This window comes from Lupinus angustifolius, chromosome LG17 (assembly GCF_001865875.1).
Source record: "Lupinus angustifolius cultivar Tanjil chromosome LG17, LupAngTanjil_v1.0, whole genome shotgun sequence".
Classification (NCBI taxonomy): Eukaryota; Viridiplantae; Streptophyta; class Magnoliopsida; order Fabales; family Fabaceae; genus Lupinus; species Lupinus angustifolius.
Window position 1 is genome coordinate 2,123,391 of NC_032025.1, and position 20,754 is coordinate 2,144,144.

The 20,754-nt window shown below is 31.7% G+C and overlaps 1 protein-coding gene and 1 long non-coding RNA gene across 3 annotated transcripts in view; both read right to left on the reverse strand.

Moving 5' to 3' along the window:
- LOC109331441 overlaps window positions 1-4,716 on the reverse strand; it is a 15,644-nt gene extending 10,928 nt beyond the window's left edge. Inside the window, exons 1-2 of the long non-coding RNA XR_002105789.1 lie at window positions 4,705-4,716; window positions 1,118-1,122 (exon numbers count right to left, since the gene is read on the reverse strand). This is a non-coding gene — a long non-coding RNA (uncharacterized LOC109331441). The remainder of the gene's footprint in view (window positions 1-1,117; window positions 1,123-4,704) is intronic.
- On the reverse strand, window positions 5,716-9,117 carry LOC109330702 (nodulation protein H-like). 2 transcript variants are annotated; one of them, XM_019564975.1, is made up of 6 exons: window positions 9,030-9,117; window positions 8,078-8,304; window positions 7,745-8,003; window positions 7,099-7,278; window positions 6,872-7,027; window positions 5,716-6,281 (listed from the first exon to the last, which is right to left on the reverse strand). In XM_019564975.1, exons 1-6 carry the CDS (start codon window positions 9,057-9,059, stop codon window positions 6,114-6,116), a joined length of 1,020 nt encoding a protein of 339 aa, XP_019420520.1. In that variant the 5' UTR covers window positions 9,060-9,117; the 3' UTR covers window positions 5,716-6,113. The 2 variants fall into 2 exon arrangements, with proteins under 2 accessions (XP_019420520.1, XP_019420521.1); XM_019564976.1 differs by having other exon boundaries at window positions 8,078-8,298; window positions 9,030-9,114.

The window sequence follows — 20,754 nt, forward strand, 5'->3', positions numbered from 1 at the left end:
TATATTGTATTTTCTTTACTTTTATATAGCACTTATTTCTCCATTAATGGAAAGGAGTCTCACTCATCCGGATCCTCTACGACAGTGTACCTTTCTTGACCGTATGTGTTTTTTTTTTTTCAATTTCTTTTTGGTTTTATTATGCAGCAATAAATTCTTTCATGTTTCATTTGGAATAATGATTATCGTCCATTGGACAATTGGACCCAAATTCGTGTAGCAGACTTAGTATAGCAGAGGAACCAGGTTCCAGAAAGAAGCCATTCGCAAATCGATTTGAGAAGTGCTGAGAAAAAGAGGAATCTGTGGCTATACCTTTTTATTGGAGAGATCATGTCTCCATATTCTGATGCGTGACAACAACAAAAAATTATTCGTCCTGATTTTTTTAATATTTTAGGGCTCTTATCGCATTTTCAATAGTGGAGAAAAGATAAATTATTCTTGATATGTGGATATTTTTTATGTAATATATTATAAATTTATTTTTTATGTATGTATCGTTATATCATTAGATTTACTTAACTCTTATATGCATATTAATCTCAAAAGTTATGCAAATGATATATGACTGATTAATCTAAAAAACTTAAGATAAGTAGAATTAGCATCATATATTTTCTAAAAAAAGTTATCTTTATATCTTAAACTAATTACATTCTATTAAATAATATAAAAAAATATTTTATATTTTTATGATTTTTTAATTAGGTATCACTTTTTAATTGGATTGATAACAAATGAGATACTAAAAGTATGATCTCCATTTATATAAGTAGTTCTTCAGTTACAAATTTCTTGTTTTTTGTTTTTGGATATTCAAACCCTATTACACATAAATACATAATGAACTTGCCCTTTCTATGAATGCTTAGTCTAAAGATTGGGCTGATCCCTTGTGGATAAACTTGTCTTTGTTTTGATTATAAAACACATTTAATCTGTATGATGGTCCCATCCCAAAGGCAAATGTGTAGTGTACCACCATAGAATTCTGGACTAATCAGCATAGTTGTGAGTTGTGACAAATGAGCAGTGAAGCCATAAGTTGATCCAAAGCATAAAGTGGAATGACGATAAGTAACTTTGTTGCGATTCATGAAATGGGAAAAGACACCACCACTTGCACATGCAAGGTAAAAGAAAATGGTCCATTCATACAATGACCTTTACTATTTCTTTCTTTTAAACCACCTTTGAATTGCGCTTAAGAGCCTCTTCTGTTAGCCCATCAAAATATCTATCTGTTTATTTCAATTATGAACTATATTTTTTACTTTAGATAACTATTTATCCCATATATTGTAGCTTCAATCAATGCAAAATATCCCATGTATATTTCGATTTCAATGTACAAAACTTGCACACTGAGAGGGACTTTTTGGATCGTCCTTTTATTCACATTTTTTTATTAACCCCATCTTCACATATATTTAGTTCATGCATGCGTTTGCTTCTATTTGTGAAGGGCATGCTCTAGATCTTTGCCGACAACAACTTTTTATGTTAATCTATGCACGTGATCCAACAGCAACAATCAACAGGGACAGCATTATAATTTACGTGACCTGCTTTGCTCAACCATTCATACATATTACACAACAATGACTTATGAGAACCAAAAGCCTAAAACCAATCTTGGTGTCACACAAAAAAACTAACTTTTGTGGGGCATTGGCACAGCCCAATAACTTTTTTCCAAAGTTAGCTTTTCACCTTTTGTTCATATTTAACTTTTTCCAAATCCAACTAGTATTTAATATAATGCGTAAAAAACACATCTATGGAATTTGATGTGATATTATGTATTTTCAAAAAGTACGCTTTATATGTATTGTTTATACAATATTCCACTTAAATGCTTAAAAAAGGTCATATGAAGTCAAAAAATATATAGAACTGTTTGTGTATATATATGTAGACAAAAAAAGATAACGATATTTTGTGCATATATAGCATATTACACTACCCAATATGGATCGCTTGTTGGACATAGTGACAACACTAGTCATAATTTTTTGTAAGCTACTACAAAAATGGTCCTGACATAGAATTTGGACCACCTTTTACAGAGTGATCCAATTATTGTAAGGCCCAATTGAATAGACAATACACCGAAATGACCAAATGGTACTCCATTGTATAAATATAGAGAACATAATCCTCATCCTCAGTCTATCCAAAATTTGATCTTAATATTTGTACTTAAAGGCTATAACCTGTGTGCACAAAATAACAGGCCTGAAATGATTCACCAAAAAAGATAAAATAGGCCTGAAATTTAAGTAATCTTGTTATTCTCATTTTAATGTGTGCTATGCTAATAAAATTTTGTGGGTTATATACTTTATATGCTCAAGTGCTTGAGTGAGAGTGTGAGACCACTGACATTATCAACCTTCTACATGGACTGAACATCAAGTGAAGCCCAACAATACACCAACAACAAAATAACATTAATGTTAACATCAACAAGCCCAACATAATAACTTTCCACTCATCAAGCTAGTGTTTAATGCAATTGGAAGCTAACATTAACATGGAGTCTTGAGAAGTGTGCTAACATTAATGTGGAAGCCATGTAATGCTTAATGCCTTCCACATTGCAATTTCTTGACATGACTATAGTTACACTTAGTAATTGCAATTTCTTGAGATGCTTATTTTTCTTATTGGCTTTCTATTTTGAGATTCATTTAAACTTATTCTTCATCCTAGTCATCAATTATATGGACATCTAATGATTTAGATCTACTCACTAATTCAAACTATTGGATTTTCCTAGAATTGAAGGCTATGATGAGGAGTAAGTTTAAAAAACTTACTCTTAGAGTAAATGAATCTCTACTCATGAAAAAAATTGCAAGTATATTTAATGCTTAAAAATTATGTATTATGATTTGTTCATAAGAGATAAATGTTTCTTTGATTCATATATTTAATTTCTTTTTATTTAGTTCTATAATTTTTTGGTAATTTAATTAATCTCATCCAATAGAAACTCTATCAATCATGAGGATTATGAAATTGATATTGCACAATAAAACCTTTTCTTTCAAATAAGGATTATCTGTCTTAAGAAATTCATGTCCCTACATGTCGAGCCAATTAAAATGTATAGAATAATGTAAAAATATTAATTTCTATTATTATAGTTTTTATTTTTAATTAAATGAGATTTTTCGATTGGATAGGTATATCAAGTGAGATAGGAATGAAGACATATAATCCTCATCCTTCATTTTCACATACACATGCATTTGATATTGTTAGGGTTGCACTATGCATATTGAAATTGTTTTCACTATTTGAGTAGCCAATCTAATAAGCTATTTTTTTTCAATAAGCAGAGAATATGCATTGATATAAGTATAAGGGGGTGTTTATCCAAATAAATTTAGTCACCGTGGTTTGAAATACTACTGATACATGACCAAAGATAATTACGCCAATAAAAAAATTCATATAATAGCATTCCTTCTTTTACGCAGCGTCACCTCCAAGGTAATATGCTATTTAACAAGTAAGATCGATATATTAAAATTTGCGAAAATTTGAAGACCATGTATCATGTTTATATCATTTTTAGCTACTCCCACTTTCATTAATCTTCTCATTATTTTTCGACACATTAATTTTCCAATTAGCCAAAATCAGAAACTGAACAATTTTGACCAATTATTTTTCTTCTAAAACGTCTTATTTTTTTCGCACGAACAGAACGAATGAATGCTCGTGTGCGGAAAAGGAGATAAGGGTCTGAGAGAGATAATACTTTGGTCCATATATAAACATATACTATTTAATTATAGTGCATGATGGAAAGCTTATTACAAACTGCACTTGATACATGCATGATAAGAAGTAGGAACCTAAACTTAGTTTTTTTTTATAATGCGTAAACTTCAATAGAATAGATATATCTATTGCTACGAACATAGAACATACCTAACACTAATAGCGAAGTGAAATAGCATAATAAAATAGCTGACATACATAGCACATTTAAGTTACTGCATTTGCATATTAGTAGCTAATAATTTCTTAATTTTTATTGGAATGACCAACACCAGGGCTATTTCCAGGAGTTGTGGGACGAAAAGCTTCAACATATCCTTCTTCACTTTTAACACTATTCTTCAACTGGCTTGTAGTGGCAACAACGCTTTTAGTTGGGCTAGTTGCAGTTTTTGGTGACTCAATGTGTTCTCCTAAATTCATTCCTTGTGTGCAGATTAGTTCATGAGACAGAAAGAGGAGTGCAAAGAGCAAGCAAATACGAGTAAAATGTGCCATAGTAAATGGTTAAACAAAATTTTACCTTAAAAAATAAACTAAGGCGTGTTTGAGGAGAAGAAATTAATTGAAGAGAAAGTTGATATATTTGAACAACCACCTACTCTCAATGGTATTTATAGACTGAAAAGGAGAAGCATGCATGTATTCCAAACACTGAGGGAGGGTTATAAAAGTAAGTAAACATAGAAGGAAAAGAATCAAGTGCCAAGCAACGAGGAAGATTCCATTACCATAAATATACATATTCTCAATTTCAAATTCAAGCACTATGTCTATGTGAAAAAAGAGTGTAAATACAACACAAAAAAGTTAACGACCTTGGTGGTTGGGTATAAGGAAGGGAGTTATTGGGCTACAAGTTTCTCTGCACATGCAACTTTATTACAAAGTAAAAAGTGAATGAACCATGAACGTTTATTTTGGAGAGAACAGAAAGACATTGAAGTAATAATGCCAATATTTCATTTTCTTATTTTCTTTCTCTTCAGCCAGGGAGAAAGTGGGGGAGGTATTGTGTTTTTAATAGATGGTAAGAATATGTAATGGAAAGTAGAGAATTTCACATGAATAGCATATGTACAAGTTAACCATTAGTTGCACTAATACTATAAGTAGCCAGATATGTAAAGAATAATAAATATGCAACGTTCTTTAAGTTAGCGTTTACTATAAGTGATTTATTGCCTTGTGGTTGATAGATTTAAAGATCAGAAGCAAATCTAGCTCACCCACTAGGTTTGGTTCTACGGTAAATTTTGCTCTATATGTTTTGGAATTTTAAACCATATATGCAATGCAGGTGAAATTCCAGCAAGTCTGACGTTACCTTTGTGTATGGGTGCATTTATGATACATGACAGAACCACCCAAAGTAATAATTAAATAAGAGGTAATAATAATGATCACATGATCCTCTCCAATTTCTTCTCCTTTCATTTTTGTTCCACCCAACTTTCAATTCTCCATAGATATGCATTATTAATAGAACATATAAATAATGGAGACATACGGGTTAAATATTGTTTCGCTTTATTATTCGAAGTCAACTTTATATTTGAAATCTAACTATATTCGAGTCTGACCATAAAGAGATGTAAATATATAAGCATTAAACTGCAGGTGTATGTATGGTATCACTTCCCCTACTCTAGTAATCAAATTAGCCAGTTGGAATAGAAGTAGAGTGTAATTTTAGAACTACCATTTTTATGTAACAGAGGAATATACTGGCAATTTGATGGGTTTATTATTTGATTTTGATTTTTTTAGATTAGTTCCATTTTGTAGCTCTTGGTCATGGTTCAATTAAACTGGGTATATTCTTCCTTTCCTTTTTTTCCTTCATGCAGAGTATGTTTCCACACTATAAATAAGGAATTCCCGAAAAGTACACAATTATTCATCTAAATTGTGTCATTCTCAAATATTGAGTATTGTCATTTCACTTTGTACAATGTCTGAAAATACAATGAAATATTAGACAAAATTCTTTGTTTGTCCTAATTTAATTAATCTAAGTTTTTGTAACATGGGAATTGGGATGTGACTTTTAATGAGAAAAATCTTGTAAAGAAAATTTGAATTATGTCGGGGGGATAGTAAGGACTGCTCCAATCGAACAAAAGACATTGATTCATATTATCAACTGAGTGTTGATTTCATTAGCAGGTGGTATGAGTGACCAAGAAACGAATCAGAACACAGAGGAAGTGTTCCAGAACCAAAACGAAAACCTTCAAACTTCCGAGGCATTGCGAAGGAAAGATCAGTGAAGTTGGTATTTACACCTTTCAAACAGTTAGAAGACATTAGAGCTAATAGTCAGCTTCAAGGAAACTTTCATAAACAGTTCCTTTCAGCATCTTGTTAACATCATCCCAGTTCCGAATGAGGTCTGATAATTGTCCTCTATGTATCTTAACCTGACGACTCGTTAACTCCATTTGCGGCAATCCTAAAAACTCTTGCACATATTTTAGCTTCTGCAAGAAACACGGATGGTGAATCACATATGATGTATTGAAAAGCGAAACGCAAGAAGACGTAAAAAACGATATTCTACATAGGATGTATTGTAACTAGTTAGTTATGTTGATGTGGTAGTTAGTTGTAATTGTAAATTAGGAAGAGATCACAACTGAATGTACCTACGCTTATTTCTGGAAAGTTGTACTGAGATATAAACAGTTAGTTGTACTGATTGCTGAGATATAAATACTGTAAATTCAATGTAACTATCAACTATTCTCATTAACGCAATTACAAAATTTCACAATCGGGGGTGTCCGAAATTATCCGATAGGGATATGTCTTTGACACAGAGGCAACGACTATTTTGAAACGATATTCTACGTAGTAATAAGCAAGTGTAGGAAGAGTGGGGAACTAGAAAAAATACTGTTTAATAAACTTGAGATTTCTCGCAATTTTATCATATCTTGGGGAAATATGCTAAACTCAAATCCAGTATCGGTGAATCTTACAGAAGTTGCAACTGGTAAATGGTGATTGTGTTACATCTGGAAGGAAATAAATATATTGCAGATTTTAGTCAAAGATTTAGGACCCTTACATTGGGATTCCTGACAAGATCCTCATAATACAGGATCATATGCCGAGTGCTGTTGAAATATTCTAAAACCTTTGCAGCTCTCATCTCCATGTCCTTCAAGTCATCTAGCAACAGTGTAGAATCTATGCTAGGCTTGTATTTTGAAAGAATATCAGCCTACAGGAAACCAAATATGAGTTACATTCCATGCACATAAGAGAAATCAAGGGAAAGAAAGATGGAGAGACCTCTTCTGCAGAGTGTACGTGCGACTTATGAGTTCCATTCAATAGCTTAGCGTGACGATCATAGGAGTTCGCAAGAAGTGATACCATCCTGCGTAGTAAGTTTCTCCGGAAAAGAAATATGACAGAAACTCTTCTACGGTTGAAGTATTCTGCTATTTCCTTATTGTGCTCCATTAATCCCTGCATAGAACCAGAGGATGTCTTGATTCTTACTAACTCATAATGCTCAGATGGTCAGATGACTCAGATCTAATATCAACATATGGACTTTAGTTTTTAAACAATGACTTAATAGTGCAGAACATATTTTACGGTTGCATTGTGATATGCCAGTATAGATTTGAGGTGGCAGGGGGAATGACTTTTGAAAAATTCAGTGAAATCATTAGAATTTCACACTATATATGTACAACTACAGAAACACAACATAATAAAATATACACAATCCCTTGACACTTGATAATGTAGCAAAGTCTCATAACAGTCTCTTCAGCTAAAAGGCCATAAAATTCCATAAGCCTTTGGATTAACATTAACAACAATGAATGTGTGGGCACACACCCAAGGCTTAAGGAATTTTGTGCACATAAGCCTTTGGACTAACATTGATGACACTTTGCAAAAGGCTTAACAAACAAGCCTGTACCTGATTAAGCATCCACTTTAAGCCAATTGCAGCAGAGCACTCATTCTTTGAAGCACTATTGAGCCAGTCCAAATTGTAAACTGTGTCTAAAGTCTGTAAAATTGAAGAAGCACTTTTCCTTCTGTCTATAACCGAAAATATCTCTCCATTTGAGCTAACATTAATGTGACTATTCAAAAGGGTCTCAAACCACCCACTGCCTGATCTCTGATTTGACAATATGGCAAAGAATAGTACAGGATTACAAGCACATTCATTCCTGGCAACGAACAAATCAATCAGTAAATCCTAATCAAAGCCAGCTTATGTTGATTAACAGAAACTCCTCATTACCTGCTAAAGGATACAGGTTCAGGATAATGTAGGTAAGGAATCACTATACTCTGAGAAGGCTTGTCAATGACATTCAACTCCAAAAATTTAGTCCTAGCATGAGTGCTTATCTGCTTTAGACACACTAAGAAGATAAAAACGCTGCAGATCATTGAAAACATTAAGACTGCTGTTCTTAATAACATTGGCGATTTCTTTGGAGGCTTTACAAGAAGAACATCCTGCAACTCACGTATGAGGAAAAAGTTACTACTACTAGAATGCCCTAGTTGGACAACTTTCAATGCCCTAGTTGGACAACTTTCAATACTAGGAACTATGCATAAACTTATCTAAAAGGCCAAAACCCGTGAGAAGATAATAGGATACTATCAAATTGATATTAGTATGGCTTTATAAAAATATTACTCATCTAAAGTAAATTAATGAAAACAGTAAACAGATAAAACTTTTATAAGCACTAGTTCCAGTAAGGTGAAAGTGAGTCTTGACACAATGGTAAAATCACTGCATTGATTATGAGTCGAGTTCAAATCCGGGAAGTTGCCTCTTCGCTCGGAGGTAACCCACCAGTTGGGAGCCTTCTAGTAAGGCAAGCCCTCAGCCAACAGAATATATACACATTTGGTATTTTAGCAGGGTGTCTCACACTCACAGTATTGCTATGAGCCTATGACACTAACCTGTAGGCCAATGAAACGGTTTGAACTTTTGCTCCTCCTTATAGTACAGCTTGGTATGGTGATGAATAATAAGCCCTCAAATTCATATAATAACTCAGCTTGAAACATGTAAAGTAGCTCACGGGATTCATTTTTCATCCCAAAACAGTGTCACTAATTCTTCCCCTATCTCAAATCATTCTTCTCCCCATTTTATTCATAGTTGATAATAAACATTAAAAATTAATTTTGGGGGACATAAGGAGAAGCACATTGTTTAAAAGAAGTACCTTGTAGAAAAAACACGTGTCCTCTACCATTGATGTTGTGGAAACAGAACCAGAAGTAGAAGCTGTTTATGTGTAAGTGAGAAGTGAGAAAGAGAAAGGAAGAAGCAAGAGAGGGAATATATTTTTGTAGATTATGAAACTTCATTCATAGTGGATGTGTGCTACTTTAAGAGTTAATATTTAAGAGAAGAAGACAAGTAATAATTATGATGAACAAATGGTTACACTGTAACATAATATACTATTTTCTCTTATTAATTTAAGTTAAAATAATAAATTTGAAAACAAATTTGCCGTGTATAGCGGCGGTGGTGTAACATAAATGAAGAGTGAGTGGAGTCCCACAAAGCAAAAGACCCGAAGGAGAATTGATAGAGTGGGGCCCCAACCAAATTTGGAACATATCATTTGACTTTGGGTGGATGACAATGATGTTCTAAAACAAAATTTTGAATAATCTTCAAGGTTTATTCTATAGTATTAATTTACTGTTGTATTTAAATTTTGACGCTTTTTTTTAATGTTTTTGAGCTGCAAATTCAATTGCTTTTAGGAATGGCAAACCCCAACTTCTATTTTCGCCCATTACCGTAAATGGGCCTCATTCATTTAATCATTTTGTTTGTTTACACTGTCTTTTTATTCTTCTCTTATTCCTTTGCGTATTCAATAATATGCTCTAGGTAGTTAAGGGTCTAGGTCTAACATTAAACAACCACTCAATTGTGCATAAAAGACGAATGAAGACGATGTTATCTCAACTATAAATATAAAATTGTTCAATGCATCAGCAAATCCAGACATAAGTTGCAAACTATCATGTCATGGATTAAATAAATGGAATCAAGTATCATTACCAAGTAGCTCACGTTTAAATCACCTTGTTGACATAGTTTAAGCTTCTTAAAGATCTGATATACAATTGAATTTATGCATAGTTATATAAATATACAAGCCCATCATCCCAATTCCCAACCCACCTTTATCATTTTATGTGGTTTTGATAATAACTATAATCATCATGTAACATTTATCAAATGTTTAAAGTAAAAACCATAATTCAGATAATAGCCACTGTTAAATAATGATAAGAATTTTCAAGGGCATCAGAGAATAATTGTACATATATCTATAGTTGAACTAATTTTTTGACCTCATCATCAACATATTTAAAAAAAGAAAGTTGTTGATTTGTGATCATGAGTCGATAATAGCCCTACACAATTCATATCCATATATTTATTCACCAAAATGCTTACAGTTTTACAAGTCTTAGAAAGAGTACATGAAATATATTTCTACTATTTACAATTCAATGAGAACATATAAATATAAACAACTTTTTTTCTTTCCAAAAATAGGAATTGAGTTAGTATTAAATAAGTAAAGTAAAAGAAGAAGGTGGGCCATGAAAGAAGAAACGAGCTGGTTGAAGTTGCAGTGACCCTATGTCCTGGTACTAAAAAGATGGAGGCCTGACCCTAAAGCTTTATGGGTTCTTCCCAAATAGTAACCCGAATGAGAAACAAGATCATAAGCCTACTTTATGGGCACTGGCCCATTAATGTAAGATAAAATGTATAGCCATTCTGCCTTGTTATTTCTATTGATAACAAGGAGAATAATTCGTGATACACTTGGGCCAGAAAAACCCATCCTCAAAATAGAAAAAAGAAGTGAACTTTTATAAAGCTTTTCAAAAATACTTTAATGAAGCAGCTTTTTTTAATGTTTAATGATAACATAAATAAATAATTAGATGTTTGGTTAATGTAAGAAAGAGAAGACCTTTCTTTTTCAAAAAGGAAAAAGGGTAAAACTGTCTGATTACTTTTAGAAAAACCTGGGTGTGTGTGTGGTGCAAAGGTTTTTTCCTACTATTAATGTAACAATCATGTCTTAATAGGTGATAATAATGATTGAGTAAAATATACATAAGTAATAAAATGATAGTTAGACTATGTGAAAAAACTTTACATTGTACTTAAACTTATGTTTCAAATTTGTGTTTTACTCCTACACAATTAACTGCATTTTCTATACTTTGCTTTAAGAGAATAGCTATAGCAAAAATATGACACGGATAATATGACATAACTCATGGTCATGTTAAGCTTGTAACTTGATACTGGTGTCAGAGAGCATAACTTTTGGAGTGCATGCCAATAAAAGGTAGAAGTACCCATAAAAAGAGAAAATGAAATGGAAGTTATTATAATTTTAAAAGGTATTTGACATAATTTATGATTGAGCATTATAACATTGTTTGCTCCACTTAATTGATTCTACTAAAACTTAATTAAAGTTGTAAGATTGTAATCCGGTTTCTAGAATAATAAGCCACGTTAGAGTTGACACTTCTTTGGGACCTTTATTTAGTTTGAAAAAAATCTGTAAAGTTCAATTTCTAATAATTAGTTCGGCCCAATTGTGTTATTTTTGTTGGACTGATAAAAGTGTTCTTCGTAGGTGACATCTAGGCAAAAATGGTCTAAGCAGGAATCCATGTCCTGGAACCATGCAGTCTCGCTATAATATTTTGAAGTCACTTTGCATAAAAAGTATATATTAATTTCAATCCAAAATCCATTAAATTATTTAAGGTAAGCATACCTCACATTTGAAACTATTGTAATGGGTTCAATTAAGCGACCAATTAAACCTTGGATCGCATACTTATGACCACGAACTTACTCTTCCATTTCAATGAACACAACTTAATCTTTATTCTTCACTTTGACGACAAACTTCATAAAAAAAAGTCCAAATATTAAGATACATGCTAATGAATTTACATATTATTTTGAGCTCTTAAAATGACAATGATGGAAAAGTTGTTCACTTCAAAAGGCTTGCATTTGCACGCGGAAACACACAAGAACGACAAGGCCGTTTTTCTCTGTCCTTATATATTGGTTTAATATAAAGTAAAATAAAAAACATTTCACTGAACACGAAGACGAATCTCAGCCTTATCAAATCAATGTCGTTTATTGTTTCACGTATAAAAATAACGTCGTTTAGTTGTCGCTAGTATAATACATATATACAGTCAGAGAAAATAGAAAGAAACAAATAATTGAAAATGCACACCATGAAATGAAATGAATTGCACAATAACAGGAGAGTATATATTTAAAAATATCGAAGACAAATGACAACCTTTGTTGGCATGAAGAAAATCTCAATATCTACTTCCAGCATCAATTCAATAACATTATGGCATGGCAGCGCTAAACGACAATTCATAAACATCTTTAATAATTGATTTTAATAATTGTTAAGGGTCCCACACACAAAATGCGGCCAAGGCCATTACACGACGATAGGTCATTTTCCCAAACCATCCCTTACTTCGGTGGCGACAAATTTTGGAATCCAATGCCCACTTTGATTCTTTGGGTCAGAAGCCTAGAGACTTATCTTTTTTTAATATCGGCCTGGCCCGTGTTGTGGGTCCCATGGTCCCACTCTCTTTGGTTTTCATTATTTCTTCTTCCACAAAATGAAAACCAATTTATTAATTATTATTATCTCATAAATGGATGCTGTTATTATTGTCTATCTTCAACATGGAACAACTCTGTCACGAGTTAATAATGTCCACAAATAACGATAAAACACTCCTGCAATATACTATTAACCATCATCACATAATTTCATATAAAAATACACATAAAATCGTTCAAATAAAATGGTGAATGAAATTAGAAATTAAAAAGAAGGATATGGCCGTGGAGAGAGTCAGGATGAAAGCAATGATGCAAAACAGTACAGGAGGTGAAGCAGCAACAGCAGTTTGTGTTTCTGAACCTTGTATCATTAGTGTCTAGCTTCTTCCTTCATTCACTGATACAACGCACATGCATATTGCAACAAATGAGATTTTGGCAGAGTGCACAAAACTCCAACCACCTACCCTCTTGCTCCTGACTCATCTCATTCTGTTATGTACTTCATTTTGTGCTGTTACTAGATCAATAAATGTATGATAAATGACATCAAATTGGTACCTAGTAATAGCTAGCATACAACTATTAATGTGCATTTCCATTAATGAAGAGACAAATTATAATTTATAGTGTATTTTTAAAGTTAAAATTGTAACTTCAATAAAAATTTAAAGGTTATAAATATTATTATCTTTTGATTTTCTAATACATTTTCCCATAACTTACTTATTCAATGTTTGAAATGAGTCTAACTCGTTCTCAAGAAAAATATTGGCAATTAAAAGTGTCTTGCTTCATTATTTAAGGATTCATAAAAGTAAAAATATTTTACTTTAGAAATATTTAAAGCTATGACTTTTAATGTAAAAATTATATACCTTGAATCCTCAAATAATGTTATTATGATACCCACTAAGAAGACCTTCTTTTCTTATCAAGTTACCAGACTAACTTCGCTTGGGTTAGCTTTCTTCATATTTCACTGATTTTGATGTTGGACCACTCAATGAAAACAAAGCCCATATGGCGCAGTAGTGCAACGACATGTGCCAGCTATTAAAAGTGAATATGATTGATGTACCAACAATGGAGGATAGGTATCCATCTATCAACAACAATGAAGAATATGGATAGGGATGGCAATGGAGTAGATGTGAGTTCAGCTCTTCCCACATCTATACCAACATCGAAAGGAATTGTTACAAAAAGTTCATATCTTCATGTTTTAAACCTATTATATTAGTCCAAATGATATAAAAAAATATTTGTTGTTTTTTTTTCTTCCAATTAGTTTTCACTTTTTAATTGACTTTGTATACAAATAAGATACTAAAAATGGCATATCTGATCTTTATTCATCCAAAACCACACCCACATCAATGGGGGATTAAAATTTTGGGTAATGAAATTGATAACTTAATCATTAATGGAACTACACCTATCAAATAAACTCAGACAGATTCAAACTTATATTTCAACAACTCCATGGTTATGTGAATTAAAAGATGAATGCAAACACATTGTCAATACCATAGACATGCTTAGAATATTTTATTTTGTTACAGACTTTATACCAGAGATTTTTATACCGAAAGTATGTTTTAATATTTTTAAGGGGAGGATAAGAGTGCAACAAACTTCCAAGACTTGAATTTAGATGCTAGATTTTAAAATACTAGATGAAGATAATAAATATATGAATTTAGGTTGGAAAGGTCTAGTATCCTAGACTATATTATATTGAAGATATTGGCGTTGCCACATATTTCCCTTTTGCAAGTTGGCATTGTCAAACTATGCACTTTACAAAAACCAGCCAGTCTAGACTCCAATGGAATTAGTTTATAATTTTCTTCTCTAATGAAAGGTAAAGTTTACATGAAGAGAGTATCCAAGTTATTCCTAAAAGACATACCCATTTGATTCTTAAAATCAGAACCTGGCTTTAAAAGTCTTGGTCAAATTCACATTTTTAGAAACTCTTAGTCCATATAAGGAAGTAATTTGATTAACATTTGAGATTTTTTTAAGTTGAAGTATATTTTCAGTGATGATTTTTTTATCTTTAAATGATTTATTCAAAATCACTGCTCCGTGAACAACACATGGCATCATTGATGGATATAAATTGAAATTCTATCAAGTTAAGATGAAAGGTTTCAACTTTCAAACCAAAGTGAGGGAATTTTGATTTGTGCATGCAATCAATATTTTCTCATGACCAGAAAAAGGAAAAGCCTTAAGCCGCAAAAGTTCTTGATCACTTTAAAAAGTGAAAAGAGATCGAGGGGGTCCTTTAGAAAATAACACTTATGACTCTCATAGAGTAAGATGCTTTTAGAAAATAAGAGGACCATTTGAGCACTAACAGAGAAAACATGTCTTGGACATGAAAGGAATCCTTCCCTTGAACCATTCACACACCCTAACTCTCTCTTCTCATTTTAGACACAATCAATTAACTACTGCAGAACCTTGATGAGATTCATCAGTTTGCTTTTGCTCCCCACTTCCCATATGCAGCTTTTCTATCTCTCTTTATCTTTTACCATTTCAACTAGTTACATCTTTTCACTCACCAGCATCATGATAATATGGCAGAACTTAAAGTTCGTTGGTCGTTTTGGATTACAACAATGGTAATGCTTATCAACTACGCGCGCACACCAACTTTGCTACATGTTTTCTTTTGATGGAATTTCTTTATTTAGTGTTGGATCCACCACCACTTGCCTATATATATATATACATAGAGTTGTAGACTTGTTGCTTTCACATCAAATCGTTCGGTATCCATAATTTTTAAGTTGATCTATTTGAGTTTAGCTTATGTGAGATTTTTAAGATCAATTTATATATTTTTTAATGTTTTTAAGGGAGAAAAGATGTCTTCCTAAACAAGAAGATTAGGAATGACATAACTATTTCTACTAAACAATTACCTAATTGTATTCATATAGTGGAAATAATATTATCCATCTAATATAATCATGCACAACAAATAATCATAATATTTACATATGCCAACAGAAAGCTAAACGATGTAATATAATATTATCCATCTAAATTTATAATCATATTATTTACATATGACACCAGAAATTCAAATCGATGTAAATCATGTAATATATTTCTTCTATTATTATATTTAGATCATTATTGTTACAAAACATACTGTCTTAAAAAAATCATTATGTTGAGTTGTGTGGTTGATATTCAATGGTTACCTTGATGTATACTAACCAAAGGAATTGCTCAACCGGAAAACAATAATAATCCCGCAGGAGATGAGCATTTTTTGCATGGAATTGATCTAATATAAGAGATTTTTTTATAAGTAATTTTTTTATTAATAAATAACAATATTTACAAGAAAAAATTATACAAAACACCAAGCTTCTTTATAATATTTCCAACAAAAATAAAACAAGACCTGAAATCTCACAAACACTGGTAAAAAGTGAAAGTCATCTACAATAATAGTGCAAACTTATAGTTGGATTAGAAATTCATTCCAATCAAAACATATTAGCATGTTTATATTTTTCTTTAATCCAGATTCAAGATTCAAGTTTTATCTCATCAATAACATAAAGATTAATATGTAGAACTAATTTTAACAAAGTTAGTGTACTTTTATTTAAGAATTATTAATGAATAATGTAATAATTGTAAAAAATTCTTATGGTCACAGATTTAATTGGCCGCCTATATGATACAATCAGCGCGCTCAGTCTTAGTTAAAGTATACAAAAAGCACTTTCAGATTAAAGTTAGTAAGTGTCAGCCATATAATGAGGGCAATGAGTGGCGCGCCCAATACGGCTACAATCGATTTTATATTATAGTTTTCCGTGCCCACTTTTTAAACTAAGGTTAGATACCATGTGCCCTTGTCCACTGGCTTTACTAATCCTCACGGGAATCTTACTTTACAGTTACATGATCCGGGTCGGATCAACTCATAGTAGAAGGGATCACACATTTGATGTCTTATATTTTATATCATTCTATGTATTATTATTTTAGATTGGTTGGAAATTTTTTATTGAAGTCAGAATTTCAATTATAAATATTTTTTTGACCAATCATATCTTATGTCATATAAAGTTTAAAGTTTAGAGTGAATAACAAATGTATAGTGAGGCATCTTCACGAGAAAGTTGAAAAAAACTTATTTATTATAACCGTATATATTAACGTTTTCTACACAATTGTATTTTAAAACCAAGTCTTTTAACTATCTTTTTAATAAAAGGAATAAATAAATATTATTGATCTTTCATTCTTTAGCTGAAAGAAAAAAGTTTACACTAGTGTATCGATATTAATTATCTTCACTTATTTGTTAAAAAAATGAATTGTAAACTTTCTCCAAGCAAATATTAATTATTTTTTGAACTTGTTAAATCTCAATTTATACGATTGTATTGAAATACTAAATATTAGAAAATGATTGGTGAATATAAGTTCTTTCACAAAGTATATTATAACTCAAGAAGTATAAGAGTGATGCAATGTATGAAAGTAATTGTTTTCGTGGGGGCTAATGCAAAATAAGGGTGTATTTATTTTCCACGTATAATAATAAAAAATACATAAATATTTTATATTTTTACATTTTAACTATATATGCACAGTTGTGAGCAAGATTCGGTCCAACCCATAGATACGTCTCAACCCGATAACTTAGGACGAATTTGACTCGTCCAAATAAATAAAAAATGACAGACCCGATTAAAAGAGACAGACTCGTGATCAAAAAATGACATATTCAGGTCTATGTCTGGGTCACCTAACTCGTCCCTTATAGTTACATATCAAGAATAAATGAATAAATACATATTAATATACATTACGTTCAGCCCACATAACTCAAATACCTAGAAGCCCACATAACATATTCACGCCACTTATTGATAGAAAATCATTTAATTTTTAGTTTTTGTGTACTCAAATTTAAGTTTCATTTATCACTTAATAGCTAGTTATTGTATTTATTTTTGTGTAAACTTTTGAGTATTGACATGTTGTTATAATTTAAATTCTCATGTGTTTTTTATTATTTACAAGAACACTTCAACTTAGGTTGACAATTGACAGATTAAATTATTCTAAAATTTTCAATGTCTTCTATAATTTTCAGTCACGTGATTGTGATAGTTTTTAGTTTGTAGGATGCAATTTACGATTTGTAATTTACATACTGATGTATGTATGATGCATGTTTTAGTTGAGTTTATATATAAATTGTGATAATTTTGATTGTGCATGCTTAAAGATTTGAGAAAAAATATACGTTTGTCATTCTGTCATTTTTTCAATTCGGATTTGTCCCTTTCTTGACCCGTCCTATTTTGGACACGTCCCTCATGTATCTCATCCTAATTAGGGACAAGTTCAAGTTCAAAAATTAATCTGATCTATATTTAGAGACGTGTGGTGGACATACTTAATCCTTCCCACGCTCACCCCTACTTTGTACCCAAAAAAAGTTGAAGGTTTTTAGTATTCCTTTTTTTTTTTTGGCAATTTGTAACAACGTATTTATTTATCTTGAATTTGTCGCCTCATACTTTGTTGCAGATCCTGCATGCAAATCACGGTACTTTATGTCTGTCCATGCATTAGAAAATGTATGGAATGGGCCCTAGAAACTAGATCCATCCAAAAACTTATATCTAACAACAAGGTTGACACAAAATTATATAGTGGGGAAAATAAATTAACAAGAAAAACTAAATCAGACGAAAAGATTTCAGGAGGGCAAAACGGAGATAAAAAAGTACGTTTTCATCTTTGTGGAAATGTGATGGGTTGTATATTTAGAAAATGAGTAAGGAAATTTTCCATTATTAGAAAGTTAACTGTCTCTAATAACACACAAAATATAATATATGAGGTTATTTTTATTAATTTATTTATCATGAAATTATATTTTTATTATTGAAAATATGAGAAAAATAAACATTTATCTCTTCCTTATTGGAGATGATCATTGTTCCTAACCAATAATCCAAAAGAGGAAACTTAAAAGTCTTATTCTTTATAAATCTTAGCTATCCATTTCCTATTGTAAAATCAATGATCGTTATTGCATTAGGAGGGTGGATATTCCTCAAATTGAAAGGAGGAGTAAAGACAAACCTGATGGGCAAATGGCATAAGATAGTTGTTATCATATATGCATGTTAGTCAAATGAGTATGGTTACTCACTCCATTCGGCTTTTGTTGATTTTCAAAAAATAAAATATGATCAACTGATAATCTTTAATTTACAACTGTAGCTTGTTGAGTTGTTACATGTGATTTTTGGGATTCACACATACATATTTAAAAAAAGTAGACTAAGTTCCTACTCTATAGTAAAATAATATGTGTTTATTATAAATTAATTATTAATAAATAAAATATCATTTTATGACATATGTTACCTTTATAATGGTGTGAGAGAATTTGTATCATTTTTCAAAAGAGTATATTTCTAGCTTCCTTATATATATATATATATATATGACATTTTTTAACATAAAATTTAAACACAATAATCCATTTGATCTTTTAACTATAATAAATAAGAATTTTCATTCGATATAACTATTGATTTCCTATTGTAAAATCAATGATCGTTATTGCATTAGGAGGGTGGATATTCCTCAAATTGAAAGGAGGAGTAAAGACAAACCTGATGGGCAAATGGCATAAGATAGTTGTTATCATATATGCATGTTAGTCAAATGAGTATGGTTACTCACTCCATTCGGCTTTTGTTGATTTTCAAAAAATAAAATATGATCAACTGATAATCTTTAATTTACAACTGTAGCTTGTTGAGTTGTTACATGTGATTTTTGGGATTCACACATACATATTTAAAAAAAGTAGACTAAGTTCCTACTCTATAGTAAAATAATATGTGTTTATTATAAATTAATTATTAATAAATAAAATATCATTTTATGACATATGTTACCTTTATAATGGTGTGAGAGAATTTGTATCATTTTTCAAAAGAGTATATTTCTAGCTTCCTTAATAAACAAGGTATAAGTTATTTTTTGAACATTTTAAGAACACACCCTACTTGGTACTATAGAATGTCTAACGTGGATTTAATGGGTTGTTCTAGACCTAGAGAAGGTAGGACTTGCTTAACCAAAAGTCGAGTTCAATTTGCTGAACCAAAAGTCATGGAAAACTGTTATCAATCCGAGTGAAATGCCTACACACTCTACAAATTGATATTTCAAAAGTATGGCAAACATGCCTCCTAATGCTATGGCACACAGCAAATCCAAATCCACACAAATGAATAACAAACATACAAAATCAAATCAAGCTGTCCTCACTCAACCTCAAGCCCAAGTCATCACGGTCTAGCAGCCTCAATTACAGCAGCCTTAATTGCAGCCTCAGTGTGGTTTCTTAGAGCACAAGCTAACCAATTCTACTAGTTAGTTAATTCGGTTAAATTCTGTTATTCTGTTACTTCCATTCTGTTTTTCTTTCTTCTTTCTCTTGCTCTTATATATAAGAGAGCAATCAGATTCATAGCATAAGAAATATATAGGGAAATGTACATTGCAAGAAGATAAATTCAATTCATAAACTAAATGGGGATTTCTTCCTTTCCAAGCAATATGGTATCAGAGCCTTCTCTTTGAAGGTTCTGGTTTACCTATGCTGCGCATTCTTATAATCAATCATTCTTCCAACCTTCTATTCTCCTTCTGCAATTTTTCTTCCAAAACTCTTGAAGACCCTGCTCACTAACAAATGGCAGAGAGTGTTGAACAAGAAAGGGACCAGCAAGCCATACAGAACAATGGCTACGACATTCAAAGTCCATACTACCTACACCATGGGGAGAGTCCAGGCGCAATCCTAGTTTCCCCTCCACTTGATGGCAGGAACTATCAATCTTGGAGCAGATCAATGAAGAGAGCATTGCTCTCTAAGAACCAATTTAAGTTTTTGGATGGGTCAATACCACCACCGCGCAGATCAGATGCCAATTTTGACATATGGGAGTGTTGCAACACCATGGTGGTGTCTTGGATCACTAGGAGCTTGACACCGCAAATATCTCAAAGCATAGTGTACATTGGTGGTGCAAGAGAGCTATGGCAAGACCTAAGAGAAAGATTCTCTAAAGGAGATTACTTCAGATTTTCAAACTTGCTCCAAGATCTCCACTCAATCAAGCAAGGGGATAGAAGCATCTCTAGCTACTTTACAGACTTAAAAATATTATGGGATGAGCTTGAATCCA

Excerpts from the sequence above, each read along its gene's own strand:
- LOC109330702 (XM_019564975.1), bottom strand. The coding sequence starts at position 9,059 with ATGGTAGAGGACACGTGTTTTTTCTACAAG. Across the intron at positions 7,279-7,744 it reads TAAAGTGGATGCTTAATCAG|GGATTAATGGAGCACAATAA; the intron begins GTACAGGCTTGT and ends GGTTCTATGCAG. Across the intron at positions 6,282-6,871 it reads ATCTTGTCAGGAATCCCAAT|AAGCTAAAATATGTGCAAGA; the intron begins GTAAGGGTCCTA and ends TGTTTCTTGCAG.